Raw genomic sequence first — 19,828 nt, 5'->3', positions numbered from 1 at the left:
TCTTCACCCTCAAACATGCACTCAGTATGGCTAGGTTTTGTCATTTGTTTGTTTTTCCATTATTGTTAGTTGCACTTTAACAGTGGTGTATAGCAGTTTTGGTGACTGAATAGGATCTTTCACTACTTGAAGGTATTGTCACAGAGACAAAGGTGGTAACAAACATAATAAATCATAGTTACACTGTTACTCTGTAACAAGCCACCAGAAACCATGTTTTTATATATGAAATTATTTGGAAAATACCCTTGAAAAACCCAGAAAACTTCCCAGCAAAATCTTAAGGCAACAACAGCATTGTAAAAACGTTTGAAAGTGTGCCATTTAATAATGCTTATTTAGAGTAATGGACCTGTTCTTGAAATTTTTAAGAACATTTTTAATGTAGTGTTGCATGATATGAAACTCAAATATTAAGCTACTCTTCCTAAGCTAGCACTGTGAATGCTATTAATCATTGAAGGGAAAACTAGTTATAAAATATTCAGAATCATGATTATTAATTCCATCATCCTCCTGTCCACTGCATTAATTTTCGTCTTCTTATTACTGAACAGTTAATTGTGTTCTGTATGTTTTCTCATATAGTGGTCATTCTAGCTTTTCTGTAATTAGAAATTGTTAAGTGCAGGTTGTCGTTTTACATTTTCCCATTTGACCAAGCAACAGCTGATCTCAGAAGTGATAAAGTACAATTATTGTTACCAGCTGTAAGAACTAATAATTATGTCTTATACCATATTACTTAGAGAAAGCCCACATCTTTCCCCGCAATTCATGTATGTGTTAATTGCAAACAACATTGATTGATGTGCAAATGAACTGTAGTTTCTGTAATAATGATGGATTAAGATCTCCAGATAATTTACTGTTCTGTAATATAGTTCATGACTACAAGAGTTAAAATGATACAACAGGAAAGAATTTTTCAGCCAGTCACTCAGTTAAAAGAAAGTATTTTGTTTGTCACTCATGAAGACAAATGATAAGAAATGGAAATAAATAGTCAAAATTGATAGTGCATAAAATAAGTACTGTAATGAAAGATCGGTGTTGCCTTTATTTGCCTGCATACTGTAGATCATTAGCTATTAAAGTTTGCTGTGCCAGTAGAGACAAACTAGAACAGGAGGCAATCTGTGAAACATCAGATAATAGGGTTGAACTGTCATGTGCTGCAAGTGTTTTGTTGAGGAACTGACCACAGTCTCCTTAGCAACGACCTATGTGGCATCAATTATTCACTGACAGACATTCAGCCATTGATTACCAAGCGACCAACCAGCAGTCACAGCTGAGCTGTCACACAGAAGGGAAAATGACAGTACAATTCTGTCCTTGTTGACCAGGGGTATATCAGCTACTTGCTATATTTCATTTCTTAAACTTCTTGTGTTACTTTATAGAGGAACATTCTCCATATATGAAAGTTACGAATACGGTGGTGATAATGTGATAACTGACCTTTCTCTGAATGTACTCATATTTCCTCAATACCTCCAAAAGTACACTAATAGCAGTCAGCCAGTATAGTTACACAGTACACTATCATGAAAGGCATAAACTTTAGAAACTGGTAAAATGGTTATTTTAATGAAGACACCAGTAATACAAAACCAATGCAGAGCAGCCACACAATGCTGCTATAAGTTGATAGAAAAACCTTTGATGAGAATGCAGTTAGCAGATAAACAAATATGAAACATGTGGAATGTATGTGTCTGGAAAGAGAATCGACCCTCTTTTCTTTAAGATGCGCTATTAACGGAATGTGTAGCATTCAGAGAAATGTTAGCTGATGTTCTGCAAAGACATGGATGATGGAAACAAACTGTGTATGGTTGACTTGTCACTGTTAACACTGTGTCTCGTGGTGTAAAATGAAGATGATTTCTGGAAGAATTTTATTTAGTTTTACATGTGTTACAATAAAGTGATATAATGAACATGGATACAGGTGATAGTGGGAATGTACCCCTGCAGTCAAGGCCAGAAACAGCAGAGGAAGGTAAGGAAGATTGCAGAATCATAATGTGTGATCCTGAGCAATTAAATCAATAGTGATAATCAATTTAATCTTCACAAATAATTTTGCAGTTTCCTGTCAAAGAACCATTTTTTGATTCCATTACCTCTCGTACAGTCCTTCAGAGCACCATGTCTCAATTTCAGTTTTGCATATTTTAGTGTTTTCTTTTTTCTTTCCCTCCAGTTTTCCTCCATCCTTCCACTATCTTGATTTTTCCTCCTCTCAGTATATTTTCAACTTATTTTCTTCTCCTTCCTGCCTCAGACTCCTCCCATCTGTAACACTTTTATTCTAAAACAGTTTGTATCTGTTGCTTCTTATTATGTTATGGTCTTCCTTTGGTTAATATTTCTTCACCTCTTGAAGTCAGCTTCGTTTGCCAAAGTTATCAATCTTTGACTTAATCCTGTGTCATCTATTCTGTATACAAGGCAAAAGAATTATGCTCTTGTATTTTCCTGATTTTACTTATGGGCTTTTTATGAACTTTGTGGCTCAGTACCTTATTTCTAGCAAGATGTTTATGTTAGGAATAAACCATGCCATTTTGGGCTTGAATTTTAATTTTTGAATTTTATTGCTTTCACTGTAATTGTTTCTCTCCAAGCTTGAGCAATGATTTTATGTTGGGCATACTAGGAATTCCGAAAACTCTAGGACATTCATCTGTATTATCACATGTACTGTGGAAATATCTTTTCTTGTATATAGCTCCAAAGTACCCCATTTCAGTTCAAGCATATTATCCTAACCTAAATCAATTATTGTCATAAAAATGTGAATTATGTAAAACATAAATTACAGAAAAGTGTGTATTCTGGTTCACACACCACTATACAACTCCAGAAATATGCTGGTATAAAGACTGTAACATTAATCTTTCTTAATATTCAACAGCAAATAGAATTTCCTACGAAACTGTATAGTCAAATTTTTGCATATTTGTAACGGTAAAATCAAAATCTTCATGTGTATTGGTTCTTGTTATGCTTCTTTGGTTGATAGACACTCAAACACCAAAAAGGAAATTACATGTGTTTGACCAACAAATACTGATGTATTTCCAGTGATACAAAGATGAAATGGAAGTTTATTTGTGAAGACATAATATACAGATGTATAATATTTTTATCCATGAGCGCAATAATCAAATGACAAATTTTAATATGAAATTAAAGTTTGGTATATAGTTACAATTATATAAACACTTACGTTGTTTATCAGCATGAGTCAAGCACATAAAATAACTTGAATGAATGCAGCTGCTCAGAAAAGATCAATCATTCATAGCAATAATTCTTGTAGAGCTGTATGCTAAGAACTTCATAAGTTATTTCACTTATACAAATTTGAGTAGAAAATGAGAATAATCTTATTTGTCATTTCAGTCGTTAAAGTGATGGATACAAAGAATGCTCTTTTGCTTTTAATGTCTCTACAGAAGTTAGTAATGAGTAAGCAGAGCTTCCAAAAAATGTAAATCTAGAGCCAGTTGTAAAATGAAATACAGAAAATAACGCTGAGTTTATCTCAGTCATGAACACTCCAAGTCAAATGTTTGACCAGTTTTACACACTGCAAATTTGTTCATCCAAATTAACATTATGCTCAGTGAATGTGAGGCAGTTATTTTATTGGTAATCTCTCAGGCATCATTCACCTTACACGAGCTAAACATTTTCCTTCAGAATTTGGGCCAAGGTCAATAACTGAAATTTTTTTCTTGTATTTACAATTGTGTTTCGGTCAAATTTTATTATTTCTTTAATGCTTCTCAAAAACCCATTTCTTATGTTTACATTATTATATCTGCTTCTGTGGATGATAATTTATAATTATTCCTTTTTTCTTCCAATAACATATTACAATGAATGATAAAAAGCTTACATTTTTTATCAAGAGCACTTAGCATATACTAATTATTGGAGCTTATGTTAATAAATCAGTCACAAATATAATTATTGGATCCTATATTAATAAACCAGTCACAAATAAAAAGAATTAAATGAAACAGTTCCCATTAATAGGCTTCTCCTGTCTGATTTCTGTTCCATTATTTATTTTAAGTGGGAAAGTTTTTACTTTGAACAGAGATCATGCCAGATTAAAACAGTGGATATGAAGTTTCTGAGATGAGTCAGAGGATCTGTCATACTGCATTATGCTTGTGCAGATTCATTCTATGATTCACCATGTTCAGCTGATCACATGATGAACACAAACCTTCAGTAATGTGAAATGAGTCAAAGTATACCTTAACAAAGAAAAATAGCAGTTAGAAGCTGCAATTATTGTAAACTACAGTAAACGTGCTTTAAACTATTTGTACCTAGTCAGTCTAAATTTAACGTACTAAAGTGAACAAGTAAGGCAGTACATAAAACACCAGTTACTGCCATAGATGTACTGAACAGCAGCTGCTTGTTAGCTACTGATAGCTTAGATTTTCATTGTCAGTAACAAATACAGCTACTGTTACTGTACGGGAACTGAATTTAAGAATTTCAAGGTCCTTGAAGAGGTCTCTACAAGATCCATAGTTGTGTATTTTATTCAGTACTCATACTGCTTACTTTGTCTGAGTGAATATGTTCTTCCCCATATGTGAATATGTTCTGTCCCAGAAGATAATTTCATAAGACAATCCAGGAAAGAAAGTATGTAAAATAAGCTAACATTTTCATCTTAAAAGTCAGTACAGTGAGAAATTCCTATACTGCTTATTTTGTCTGAGTGAATATGTTCTTCTGTTTAACTACTCTGTCCCAGAAGATAATTTCATAAGACAATCCAGGAAAGAAAGTATGCAAAATAAGCTAACATCTTCATCTTAAAGTCAGTACAGTGAGAAATTCCTATACTGCTTATTTTGTCTGAGTGAATATGTTCTTCAGTTTAACTACTCTGTCCCAGAAGATAATTTCATAAGACAATCCAGGAAAGAAAGTATGCAAAATAAGCTAACATCTTCATCTTAAAGTCAGTGCAGTGAGAAATTCGTTTTAAGTTTACCTTGCTGAGCTTTTTGGTTTGTTTGTTTTGTGTGTTACATTCTGTTCAGTGATGTTGTCCTGGTGGAGCCAAAGGAATTTTGTGCACAGTGTTTCCTTTAGTGTAGTATGGTTAATGCTGAGAATAAGAGTGCATTTGAGTTCAAAACTTAAAATTTAAACTGTTTGCTGTGAACTAGATGTAGAAATGAATGAAGATTGTGGTTTAATACAACCTCAGTAACAGAGATTTAGAAACAATATGTATTCCCAGGTTTAATAATGAAGAAGAATAAAATTGACCATGTTCTTTTTTAAGGAACCATTGGTATTAATGATTTAATCAACTTAGGGAAACCATGAAAAGTCAATATATGAATGACTCGATGAATTTTAAATGCCAGGCCAATGTCTGAAGTAAGGGGTCACATCACTCACTCTGAACAAAATGTATGTCCATTCAGTTATCACCTGAACTGAGCCCAGTCAGATGAGTTGGGGTCTTTGATTAATATACTTGTTTCATCAGGAAACAATGAAGTTTTTGGTATATTTTAAAGTTGTAGTTTATGAACAAGAGTCAACTTTCTACTGAACATTGTGGGGATTTTCACTGAATATCATTTTATACCTGTGTGACCCACTGTTTCCTGTTATGAAAATAAGAATTTATCTTGTAAACAGAATGCCACACCATTTTAGTTCACCAAACAGCATTTTGTGGTTTATGCATGCTTCTTAGAAAGAATGTAAAATAAACTTACTGAATAGTTTTTATCCAAATTAAAAACAAAATTATGATCTTAGTAGAAATAGTTAGTTAATCTCCTTCAAACTATGCCCACAGTTAATTTGTATTGATTTGTTGAGGATGTCAATCAGCCATTTTGCAAGTAATTGCAGCTCATTCATGTTTACTGATACTGGCAGTGAGTAGGCCAAGAAAAACTGTTTTTCTGTAAATTTACGATGAAGGATTGACTATACAATGAATGTGATATGTGTTGGTATTTTATTTTGTTTGCAGTAGCACCAGAAGTACATCAAAGGAAGGATATGTTTTTTGCCTCTATATTTCCAGTTGATGATAACCTAGCAGATTGATGTGTGCTATTCACAAAGTATTTTCTCCAAAGCCCATGTTGAGATGTGTCACTGATTTGTAATACTTCAACCTTCAAAGGGCATGTGACTATAGTCAGCAACCTATGGATGGATAACTGATTACATTCTCCAAAAATCTTTGCTATTTTAAGTTAATATTGTGTGCACTTAGGTGTTAGGTGACCATTGATTTCTGCTTACATTATGGAGTGCTACACTGGACAAACAGCTGGCGTGAGACTGTTGTGTGCCTTTGTCACTGTCAGTGATAGGTCTGTGTTATTTCAGAAACATGTTGCAGATTGCAAATTAAAGTATATATGGAGCTAAACATGGTTATTCACACACTCTCTTCACCACAATCTCAAGTCTGTATCACTAGTCATATATGATCAGTTTCCATCACATGTTCTCAAAATATATAAAGCTTCTTCATACACAGTAAACTTCATCCCTGGTATGCCACGCTACTAATTAAAATAATCTAGAATAGATTTTCTTGACATACTCAAGAAGTCAGAATCTGTGTGTAATAAACATGGATAAAATTACTCTGATTTGAATCCTGGGTTGCTGCTGCCAACAATATCAACACATATTTCCAGTTTTATCCTAGAAATGTAGCTGTATTTGTCTGAAACTTAATCATGTTTTTGCATTATCTGTTTGTGGCATATATCTTATTGTTACTTGATGATTACACAATATAGTTGAACTTTCTATTCATTAGTGTGGAAGAATCATAAATTTATGATTTTCCAGGTGAACTGGTCATTTGTCCCTCTTTCTATTATCAGCTTTCATGTATGGTTCTATTCACACAATTAAAGTCATAGTCAATGTCAGAAACTGTGTTTTTTTGTTGCCATGGCATTCCTTTCTATGCATCATCAACTGCTGGAATGTAAGTGCATTTTGTATCCAGAAGTTCCCTTTGCCTACTTCATAAACTGACTCAGCACATCGGAATGCAGCTTATATTTTAAGTTCACCTAAGTGATTAGTAAAAGCGGGTTGTTCTATCCCGATATTTCAGAGAGAGAAGCAGAATAACATGTTCTAAACACATTTTAAGAGTCTCTGAACTTCAAATAAAGAATTACAGTGGGTGGCCAAAAATGTGGAAACACCGAAAACACAACACATTACCAGGGCTACTAAGGTGCAGGAAAGCTGTTGACATTCGAAACAGCTTCTAGTCATCCCAGAATCGATAAATACAGGTCCTTTAAGGTTTTTAAGAGAATCTTGTACCATTCCTTGCGCAAAACAGCGGCAAGTTCAGGTAACTATGATGGAGGTGGATGGCAATCACTCACCCTTCACTTCAAAGCAGACAAAAAAAATTAATAATATTAAGATCTGATGACTGTGGTGGCCAGGGGAGATGTGACAGTTCATCTTAATGCTCACAAAATCAGTCCTGGATGATATATGCTGCGTGAACAGGACCCCTGCCATCTAAGAACACACCATTATAATTGGGGAGCAAATGTTGTGCCATTGGATGGAGCTGATCAACCAAAATGTTCACGTAATCTTTGATAGTAAAGCGACCTTGCGCAATAACCATGAGGCTCATGGAATACCATGATATGGCTGCCCAAATCGTTAGCATATCCCCTCCGTGTTTCACTCTTGGGACATAAACTCAGCCAGATGGTGAAACAGTGTGCAAAAAGACTCATCTGACCAAATGACTTTCTTCCATTGCTGCATAGTCCAGTTTTTGTGGCTTTGGCTACACATTTTTCTGTAATGAGCATTTGCATTGCTAATTACTTGTTTTGTAATTCCCACTCATCCTGCAGTTCCCATCTTATGGAGCTCCCTTCAGGTTGCTTAAATGCTGATGGGGTTCAAGAGTGCAACATTTAGTTCTGTAGTCACTTTTACAGCGGTCATCTTCTTATTTGTCATAACATTCCTCCTCAGTGATAATCTGTCATGATCACTCGACACACCCTTTCATCCTCATTGTGAGATTAGTAGTGTACTGCTTGACACAGTCATGCCAATTATATATCTAAGTGCAGCATTGTAAAGCAGTATGAAATGGAATGAGCAAACAAGGATAGTAGTAGGGAATGTGACTGGTTGACTTTAGTTTATTGGGAGAATTTTAGGAAAGTGTGGTTCATCTGTAAAGGAGACCACATATAGGACACTAGTGCAACCCATTGTTGAGTACTGTTTGAATGTTTGAGCTCTGCACCAGGTCAAATTAAAGCAATTCAGATGTCAGCTATAGACTTGTTACTGGTAGCTTTGAACAACACTAAGTACTACGGGGATTTAGGAATTTCTGACCACTCTGCATTATTCATTGAACTACCAAAAATTAAGAAAGAAATTTCTTGTAAGAAAAGCTATATGAAAAGGAACCTCAATGAAAAAAAATCAATTACATTTAGAAATAAGTTAAGAGAGATTGAATAGTTTTATAACAGTTATATTTCAAGTAATAGTAACTTTAATAATTTTTATAGTAGCTTTCTTGAAATGTTTGATGGAACTTTTCCACTTAGAACTACATGCAACAAAACGACTAATAAACTTAAATGGATAGACCAGTATATAAAAATTTCTAGTCTCAGGAAGAGGAGACTCCACAATGAACTAAAATACAATAAAACAGACATTCTACTGAATATTTTCTTTATTATAAAGTTATATTTTAAAAAAATTGTGATGCCAGCCAAGCAAATGGCAAACGAGAAGCTCATTGTACAACTTAAAAGTAAAATAAAAGCAGTGTGGTCTGTTCTCAAATCAGAGTTAGATGTTAGAGTTAGTAGTAATGAAATATCTACGATTAAAGTAGATGATAGCTTTACTGTAAACCCACCTCAAATATCAGAGTGTTTAAATGAATTCTTCATAAACATAACAAAGTAAGATGTTGATATAGAAGAGTATCAGAGTAATGTAAATCCCTTTGGAATCCACTAAGAAGCTGAATATTTTACTGGTTTTAAAGAAGTCACAATAACGGACGTGGAAAATGTTATCATTTAAAAAATAAAAACTCTGCTGGGTGGGACAGGATACCCACTAAATTGATTAAAACAATGTGTGGCATAATAGCACCTCCCCTAACTAAAATATTCAACCAATCTTTTGAACAGGGATGCTTTCTCAATGTTTTGAAGTATGCCAAAGTCAGACCTCTGTTCAAGATAGTGTCGAGGGAAGACATGGGGAACTATTGGCCATTTCTATTCTTCCAGTCCTGTAAAAAGTATTAGAGAAAGTAGCTGCAAACCAGATCAAAAAATAATATTATTATATTATTATAATTATTATTATAATATTATTATAAGTAACCAATTTGGATTTTTACCCAGAAGAAAACACTCTGGATGCAGTGAATAATTTTACTGAAAAGATAGGCAAATCACTGGATCAGAGGAGTAAAGTTGCAGGTGATATCACAATAGCATTTGACTCCATGAACCATGACTTGCTTGTCTACAAAGTAGACAAATACAGGATTAAGGACAATGCTCTAAATTGGCTAACATCATACTTACACAACAGAAAACAAAGTGTAACTATCACTTCAGATGCAATGAACTTTTGTTCTAAATGGAGTACAGTATCACAAGGTGTGCCTCAAGGCTCTATTTTGGGGCTGACCCTGTTTGTATTCTACATAGATGACTTACCCATAAATGTAAATTCCCCATCAGTTCTCTTTCCAGACAATACTTCTGTTTTAATTGAAAATGACAATGCAGAAAAAATTCCGAGCTGCATCGTAAGCACACTGGATATCTTAGAAAACAGGTTCCAGTTAAATGGGTTGGAACTGAACATTGCAAAAACCAATATGGTACATTTCAAAACCAAACATTCGAAATGTGTGGAAATTAAAATACAATGTAACAATCAAACTATGAAAGAAGTTGACACTGTCAAATTCCTGGGACTAAATATGGAAAAGAACTTAAGCTGGAATATACATATTAACTTCCTATGAAATAAACTAAGCAATTTTGTATTTTCAACACGAATACTAGCAAATTCCACTGGCTTGCTTACATGAAAAATTGCTTATCATGGTTATTTTGAATCTGTCATTAGATATGGGATAATTTTCTGGGGAGGTTCAAGTAGTGTACCTCGAACACTGAAACTGCAAAAAAAATTGTCCAATACATGTTTACTGCACAACACACAGAGTCTTGTCACCCATTATCTTGGAAACTGCAAATCCTAACTGTTTCCCCATGTACCAAGTGTAGATGTATGAAACCGGAATTTCCCTATAGATGGTGCTAGTTGTCAGTGTAGGGTCTATGTGACTGTGTCTGCAGAGCCATCTGCTTCCTGTAATGGCTGACGATGAATGTGAACATGCAATAACCCAACTTCCATAAATCAGTATCTGTTTCAAACCTGTAAACATGTCAAGTTTTGTGCCTATGAAACAACAGACATGTAATTATTGCAACCAAATTCCAGTTTCATACTTCTACACCTCGTAAATTTATGGAATTATGATCTTACTACAAAGCAGACAAAAATTATTTGAGGAGAATCATTGTAACCACACATATAGCACAAGAAATAAAAACAATTTTATGCTACCCACACACCAGTTGAAATTATATCCACAGACTTCACAGTATATGGGAATGACAATATACAAAAAGTTAATGGACAAAAACATATTTAATATGAAGCCAGATATTTTAAAAATGAGACTACAGCAGAGTGTGTGGGAAAATTGGTACTATCCAATAGAAGAGTTCACAGAGGATGAAATGATCATTTGAGCAAGTGGTAATTCAGTGTTAGATTTTATTGTATGTGTGTATAACAAAACTGTATTATTATTATGATGTTCTCAATTAACTTCACTTGTTCTTTGTTTATGGTGAAATTTTACCACAATTTGACATATCTCCTGTACCTGAATCAAATGATTTAGGTTATGTGCACTGTGAGACAAATAAACCACAATTCAAAAGAAATTCACAAAATGCTTTGGAAACTCAAATGGGGATCACTGGAGGAAACGCAATATTCTTTTTGAGGAGTACTTTTGAGAAAATTTAAAGAACCAGATTTTGAGACCGACTACAGAACAATCTACTGCTGCCAATGTACATTTCATGTAAGGACCATAAATATAAGATCAGGGCTCATATGGAGGCATATGAGACAGCCATTTTTGTGAGTGGAATAGCAAAGGAAATTGACTAGTAGTGGTACAGAGTACCCTCCACCCTGCACTATATGGTGGCTTGTGGAGTATGTATGCAGATATAGAAGTAGACTTAGTGGACAATCTCTTTTGCTTTCCTTGTATGTGGTACAAATCTCCAATATGGTGCCTCTTGAAACACCAAACACTTCCGCAGCTTTAGTTGCAGAAGCACCCACCTCACAAGCACCAACTATTTGCCCACAACTGACGTCACTTAGCTCCAACATAATGCTCTTACAACTACACAGAACGCTGTTTTGACCATGGATGACACTTGCAGTATATTGAAGAGCTTGCACAGTTGGCATTTGTGGTCAAATGTGGCAAAGTAACCTGCAGGCTTGGCTAGCATCTGGATTTATATTCAATCATGCATTTCTTGTGGTGTTTCCATATTTTTGTTCAACCCCTCCAAGTTGTCAGAAATTTTTTTTCATAAAATAATAAATTTAAACTACAGTGACTGTATGTGGACAGAAGGATGGTCGGTTCCTAAAATCTTTGGGATGAACCCTTTACCTTATTTAATATCTGTTCATTGGATTACATACAGTAGAGGTCATTTCATGATGTTGAACATCTTAAACTTAAGGTTATACTCCATTTATTTACGTTCTCACATTCTGTTTTGTGGGTTCTTATTTAAGGGATTTACCCATACAAATATAAAGCATTCATGATTTTCACTTTTAATTTATAAATTGTGAATTAAAATATACATTATCACTATACTTTATCAAAACAATCTCTTATAGAATGGAAAAAGTTGAGTTTAAGACTTTTTTGCAACTGTAATAGATTTGCTGGGCAGTTTTATTGACATGGGATAGTTTTTTTTATTTTCAATACATAAAGACTGATTGTCTGTATACTTTTTTTTTATTTATGAATTTGGCCAGTTATGGACCGCATACAACTTAACACTTATAGTGTTTCTTTTTCTTCCTTTCTTCCCAGTACTTCTTCATTTTTTCTCCAACTGCTCATCTCTGCTCATCTGTCCACACTCTCTTGGGTCGAGGTTTTGGCTCATCTTCTTCATAGTTTGCATTTGTTATCAGTAGCCTGAAGTGATTTCTGTCACATATTATTTCTTCTGTAACATCTATTTTGTTGGCATGTTTCTTTACAGCTTCTATCCATCCTACAGTTTTTTTCAGCTTACTAATGTAATTAAAAATTGTCTTTGTAATCCATGTTTCTTCCATTCTTTTTAAATGTTCATAAAATTTTAACCATCTCTTTCTCATTGTATCTGTGATCTTTTCTGTATTTTTGTGTAAATCTTCATTTCTCCTTTTTATCCACATATTTTCATTGTTTTTCTCAGGACCTAGAATTTTTCTTAGTATTTTTCTTTCTCTTTTTTCTAGTTCTCTTAATTCGCCTTTCTTGTTCAATGTTAGGCACTCTGAGCCATATGTTGCTTGTGTCCTAATAACTGAATTGTAATGTCTAATCTTTGCTTGTATGGATATTGATTTCTTATTGTAGTAGTTTTGTGTTAATTTATGTGCAGATTCTAACTTTTTTATCTTTTCTTTATTTGTTGTGTTTTCCAGTCCATTGGCTTGGATCCACTCCCCCAGGTATTTGAATTTATCAACTCCTTTAATTTTTCCATTCTTTGTTTTTATAAACTTTTCTGTATTATGTTTGTGTTCTATATACTTGGTTTTTTCATAGGATATTTTCAGCCCAGTCTTTTCAGCAATCTCATGTAACAGATCAAGCATAACTATTGCGTCTGTTCAGTTTTCAGTTATCAATGCCATATCATCTGCAAGGGCTAAACATTTCACTTCAAATTTGTTCTTTCCTTGGCCCATGCTTATACCCCTTGTGCCTCTGTTTTTAATGTGCTTTCCCATGTTTTTACTATTTTATCTAAAACCAAGTTAAAGAGAACTGGGGACAGTCCATCTCCTTGTTGAACTCCTGTTTTGATTTTGAATGGTTCAGAAATTTCGCCTTGAACTTAGTCCTTGATGTTATATCTGTGAGCATTTGTTCAACAAGTCTTCTGGTGTTTTTGTTTATCCCTGATTCATAAATTATCTGTAATAGTGTTTGTCTGTCAAGTGGGTCATGGGCCTTCTTGAAGTCTATGAAAGTAACTACTATATTTTTATTCTGTATAGCTCTCACTCCCAAAATTGTTTTTAAATTAAGAATCTGTTCTGCACATGATATACCTTTTCTAAATCCTGCTTGATAATCTCCTATATTAGGTCCTGCTTGTTCCTCTATTATATTTAAAAGTGCTTTAGACAGTATTTTGTACTTTACTGGTAACAGGGACATACCCCTGTAGTTGCTGGTGTCTGTTTTATCTCATTTTTATGTAGAGGATGGATCAATGTTTGTTTCCAGTCTCTGGGTATGATTCCTATTGTCCAAATGTCTTTAATTACTTTGTGAATTTTCTGCCATGTGGATAAGACCCTAGTTTCCACATTTCTGCTACTATCCCATCCTCTCCTGGTGTTTTGTTATTCTTCAATGCTTTGATAGTCTTTTGTATTTCTTCTACTGTAGGTTGTTCCAATGCTGGATTTTCATGTTGTGGTTTTTGAAATTGTAATCTGTCATCAGGCTCTTCACAATTTAATTTATTTTCAAAGTATTCAGCTAAAATCTGGCAGTTCTCTTTATTGCTTAAAACTATTTTTCCATTTTTATCTTTCATATGTAAACTTGGTGACTGGGATCCTGTTAAAACTTCTTTGAAAGTCTTATAGAAGTCTTTAGTGTTGTTCCTATTAAAGTCTGAATCCATTTCTTCTAATCTGTCTTTGTCATATTTTCTTCTCACTTATCTGATGATTTTTCTTCTTTAAACTCTTCCCAGTATTATTAACATTCCTGGCAGATTAAAACTGTGTGCCTGACCGAGACTCGAACTCGGGACCTTTGCCTTTCACGGGCAAGTGCTCTACCATCTGAGCTACCGAAGCACAACTCACGCCCGGTACTCACAGCTTTACATCTTCCAGTATCTCGTCTCCTACCTTCCAAACTTTACAGAAGCTCTCCTGCGAACCTTGCAGAACTAGAACTCCTGAAAGAAAGGATACTGCAGAGACATGGCTTAGCCACAGCCTGGGGGATGTTTCCAGAATGAGATTTTCACTCTGCAGCGGAGTGTGCGCTGATATGAAACTTCCTGGCAGATTAAAACTGTGTGCCCGACCGAGACTCGAACTCGGGACCTTTGCCTTTCGCGGGCAAGTGCTCTACCATCTGAGCTACCAAAGCACGACTCACACCTGGTACTCACAGCTTTACTTCTGCCAGTATTTCATCTCCTACCTTCCAAACTTTACAGAAGCTCTCCTGCGAACCTTGCAGAACTAGCACTCCTGAAAGAAAGGATACTGCAGAGACATGGCTTAGCCACAGCCTGGGGGATGTTCTGATTCTGGAAACAGGCTATGTTTCTGCAGTATCCTTTCTTTCAGGAGTGCTAGTTCTGCGAGGTTCGCAGGAGAGCTTCTGTAAAGTTTGGAAGGTAGGAGACGAGATACTGGCAGAAATAAAGCTGTGAGTACTGGGCGTGAGTCGTGCTTCGGTAGCTTAGATGGTAGAGCACTTGCCCACGAAAGGCAAAGGTCACGAGTTTGAGTCTCGGTCGGGCACACAGTTTTAATCTGCCAGGAAGTTTCATATCAGCGCACACTCCGCTGCAGAGTGAAAATCTCATTCTGGAAACATCCCCCAGGCTGTGGCTAAGCCATGTCTCTGCAGTATCCTTTCTTTCAGGAGTTCTAGTTCTGCAAGGTTCGCAGGAGAGCTTCTGTAAAGTTTGGAAGGTAGGAGACGAGATACTGGAAGATGTAAAGCTGTGAGTACCGGGCGTGAGTTGTGCTTCGGTAGCTCAGATGGTAGAGCACTTGCCCGTGAAAGGCAAAGGTCCCGAGTTCGAGTCTCGGTCAGGCACACAGTTTTAATCTGCCAGGAAGTTTCATATCAGCGCACACTCTGCTGCAGAGTGAAAATCTCATTCTTCCCAGTATTATTGTTTCTTATTACCATTCCATTTTTCCCATGCCTTTAGTCGATTGTCAATCGCTTCATCACACAGCTCGTTCCACCATCTGTGTCTTGGTATTCTTCATGGTTGTCCCATTTCTTTAACTGACTCTAGCATTGTTTCTTTAATTTCTTCCCAATCATCCATTGTTCTTGTGTTTAGTATATCAAAGAATTTGTCCTGATTTTATGTGAGAAATTTAGCGTTTGCTCTTGGAAATCTTCTTGGTTTTGGTTTAGGTTTGTTTGGTTGGAACATGGTCTTTATTTCAGTCAGATAATGGTTTGAGTCTATGTTTAGGGCATTCCTCAGTCTGACATCCAAGATTTCCTTGTAGTTGCGAGATGTTATTGCCACATGGTCCAATTGATATTCACCTTGATTTTAATTTGGTGATACCCATGTTTTCTTCTTACTTGCAAGTTTTCTGAAAAATGTTGACATTAGTTTTACATTAAATTGTTTACAAAAATCTATGAGTCTTTCCCCATTCCTGTTGGTTCTTTCATGTGCTGGATAATCTCCAACTACTGTTTCCTGATAAATGTTGACGTTAGTTTTACGTTAAATTGTTTACAAAAATCTGTGAGTCTTTCCCCATTCCTGTCGGTTCTTTCATGTGCTGGATAATCTTCAACTACTGATTTAAATTTTATTTTTCTGCCAACTTGTGCATTAAAGTCACCCAGTAAAATTTTGATATGTTCTTTTGGTAATTTGAATGTTTCGTGTTCTAGCATTTCCCAAAAATCTTTCACATTGCCAACATTTGTTCTGTTATGTTGGTTGATAGGTGAATGCACATTTATAATGATATAACATTTATTGCCTGACTTGAACGTCAGAAATGAAATTCGTTCTGATGGGGAGCTACAATTAGTTATTGATTCCTAAAGTTACTGTTTGACCATAAATGCTATCCCTAATATATTCGCATTGTGGGAATTTTTAATGGTTGGTTTTCCTTTGCAGAATGTGTATCTACCTGACTCAAATGCATTTTCACCCAGATACCTTGTTTCTTGAAGTGCTAATATAAGTATGTTGCATTGATTGAAAGTGTCCATTAGGTGTTTTAGTTTTCCAACTTTCATGAGTGTGTTGATGTTCGGAGTCCCCAGTAGGTGTTTTTTCTTGGGTCTTATCTTTGAAGAAGATGTTCTAGGCTCTCCAGAATCCAAAAGCCTAGTTGCACCGCCATGAACAGCGATGGGAGATTGGTTACTTCCTTTAGTAGTTTTCCTTCTGAAATGTACCATTATGTCTTAGGTTAAAGTTTAGTTTGGGGAAAGGTAGCTGATCTTTTCCGTGATAAAAATTCAAGCTTTTAGCTTGGAATTATAAGTGAGGCCACCACTAACATGTGGAACAGATGCCTTTTGCAGCCGCCCGCTGTGAGAACAGACACTACAGTCTTGGGCTTTTATGCAAAAGCCTACCTCTTCTGCCAGTTCTGCCGTTCTGATGATCTTCATCACTGCCTTCACTGCTGTTAAGGTCTTCACCATTTCCCTGGTAAGGGACCCTCACAAGGTACTATCGCTTGGGCCAGGTGAACCAAGGCTTTTTAATGAGGTGTTACTCCTCCTCCTCCTCCTTCTTCAACCAGGCTTGGGACCAGCTTTGGTGGAGTTGTCTGTATACTGTATGTATTGAAAATTTATTTTATGCTTGCTGCTGTCCATCTCGGTTGAAATTGTTTCTTTTTTATATTTAATATTAGTCAAATTAGTAAGAATACAATGCCCGTTTTCTTGATGTCTTTACACTTGTTGTGAAAATTAATTTTTTTCATGTTTTTCTAATGAATTTCATATTTTTGTAATGAATTTCATGTTTCTTGATGAAAAAGAAGGTTGGCAAAAAGTACATCCGGAGTAATACTGGACTGTAAATTGCTCTTCTCAGTAATAATTATGATAGCTTTCTTTTATGTTCTGAACATAAAAAGTGCTGCAGGAGAGTTATCACAAAAATATGATACTGTATTTTAAGTGTAAATGAAAATATGTATTCACAAATGCCAGCTCATTTGTAAAGGTTTACAGGATCCTCACGACTTAAGAACCTTTAGTCATGTTTGAGTTGATATATGTCTTGTGCATGTCCCACTGATGGTCCTCTGTAACCACAGGGAAAAGAATATTCTTATTACTCACTATTGTCATGGTCTTCAGTCTTTTAGGGAGGTCTGATGCAGCTCTCAATGCTAGTCTGTCCTGTGCGAGCCACTTCATCTCTATATAACCACTGCAACCCACATCCATTTGAACTCGCTTATTGTACTCATCCCTTGGTCTCTCTTTACAGTTTATATGCCCCACACTTCCTCTATTACCAATCTGATGATTCCTTGTTGCTGCAGCATGCGTCCTATCAACCAACCCATTCTTTAAGCAAAGTTGTGCCATAAATTTCTTTCTTCATCAGTTAAGTTCAGTATCTCCACATTAGTTACTTGATCTACCCCTATAACCTTTATCATTCTTCTGCAGCACCACATTCCAAAACTGGCATTCTCTTCTTGTACAAACTACTAATTGTACAAATTTTATTTCTGTACAAGACTACACTCTTGAAACATGCTTTCAGAAAAAAATTATTACTATCAAAATTACTTACATTTTTCCACATTTAGGGCTAGCTGTCATTCATCACACCAACTGGAAATTTTGTCTAAGTCATCTTATATCTTCATACAGTCACCCAAGTTCGCATGCCATATCAAACACCACAGCATCATCAGCAAACAACCACAGCTTGCTGCCTACCCTGTCTGCCAAATCATTTACGTATTTAGAGAAAAACAGCGGTCCTATCATACTTCTGTGGGGCACACTTGACAATATACTTGCCTGTGAAGAACAGTCACCTTCGAGGACAGCATTCTGGATTCTATTATTCAAGAAGTCTTCGAGCCACTCGCATATCTATGAATTTATTCCATATGCTTGTACCTTCATTAACAGCCTGTAATTGGGCACTGTGTCAGATGCTTTCCAGAAATCTAGAATTATGGGCTCTGCCTGTTGCCCTTCATTCACAGTTCTCAGTGTATGATGTCAAAAGGGGCCAGCTAAGTTTCACATGAGTGATGATTTCTAAAACTGTGCTGATTCATGCACAAAAGCTTCTCAGTCTCACGAAAGTTTATTATATTCAAATGAGAACATGTTCAAGGATTCTGCAGCAAATAGAAGTTAGGACTATTTTTCTGTAATTTTTTGGGTCCATTTTTTTTTACCATTCTTATATACTGGAGTCACCTGCACTTTTTTCCAGTGACTTGGTACATTGTGCTGGGTGAGAGATTTGCAATAGGTAATGGGCCAATGCTATAGAGTACTCTCTGTAAAAGTGGACCTGGATTCCATCTGGACCTGGCGATTTATTTGCTTTCAAATCTTTCAGTTGTTTCTCTGCACCAGTTATGCTCATTACTGTGTTGTTCATATGGGAATCTGTCCAGTGGTCAAATGACAGTATATTTGTATAATTCTCCTGTGTGAACAATTTCTTGAACATGAAATTTTAAACTTCAGCTTTCATTTTGCTATCTTCAACTACCACACCAGACAGGTCAACAAGGGACAGAATGGAAGCCTTCGACTGCTTCGCAATTTTGCATAGGATCAGAATTTTCTCAGGTTCCCTGCCAGATCTTTTGCTAAGGTGTGACAGTGGTAGTTGTTGTATGCTTCAGGCATAGATCTTTTTACAGACTACTAACCTTCACTTGTCATCATTTAAGTGTTCCCTTTTGAATTTAGAGTCCAACAGCCTGTGCTTCCTCAGCATCCAACGAACTTCATTTTTAAACCATGGTGTCTTTTTCATCCAATATGCACTTACTATGCATATAATTCTACAGACCACGATTTACAATCCTTAAACTTTGGCCATAATTCCTCTAATTCCATCTTACTGGAACTAAGTGATGCCCATTCACTGTGTAAGTGAGATGTTAATAAGTCCTTATCTGCTCCATCAGAAACACTCTCCAAGCCTTCTTGACTGATTTTTTAACTCTCGTAAACAAAGTTTGCTATAAAAACATCCAAAAATTAACTTGGTTTCACCTACACCTGTTGTACTCAACTTCACACTGTCAAACTCAACTTCAACGTCATTAGAAATAATATTTTTGTGAACTGCTATGAACCCCCCCTCCCCCCATGGCCCCTAATCTGACTTTCCAATATAGTTCCACAATTCGCTAAATATCTCAGAGATTTACACTTCAGGTTGCAGCCATCTCTCGGTTCCAACAATAATTTGAGCATAAGAACTTTCCTGGAGGATAGTAAATTCAGGAACTTTATTACAAATACTTTGACAGTTTATGGATAAAATTGTGGCAGTTGAAGTGTCTTTATTCTGAACGCCATTTGACTTCCCTTGCTGCGTATCAACTTGAGAGTGTTCATCACAGCACCTCAAACTACTGCCTAGCCTAA

General features: G+C 35.7%; 1 protein-coding gene across 1 annotated transcript in view; it reads left to right on the top strand.

Moving 5' to 3' along the window:
• Positions 1 to 1,862: 1,862 nt before the first annotated feature.
• Positions 1,863 to 19,828, top strand: part of LOC126456046 (uncharacterized) — a 34,318-nt gene continuing 16,352 nt past the window's right edge. The window contains exon 1 of the mRNA XM_050091801.1: positions 1,863 to 2,008. Within this exon, the coding sequence (XP_049947758.1) occupies positions 1,942 to 2,008 (67 nt within the window). The 5' untranslated portion in view covers positions 1,863 to 1,941. The remainder of the gene's footprint in view (positions 2,009 to 19,828) is intronic.

The sequence above is a fragment of the Schistocerca serialis genome, chromosome 2, assembly GCF_023864345.2.
Source record: "Schistocerca serialis cubense isolate TAMUIC-IGC-003099 chromosome 2, iqSchSeri2.2, whole genome shotgun sequence".
Taxonomy (NCBI): domain Eukaryota; kingdom Metazoa; phylum Arthropoda; class Insecta; order Orthoptera; family Acrididae; genus Schistocerca; species Schistocerca serialis.
The sequence above is the reverse complement of the archived record's forward strand: the minus strand, read 5'-3'. Positions and strand labels throughout refer to the sequence as shown.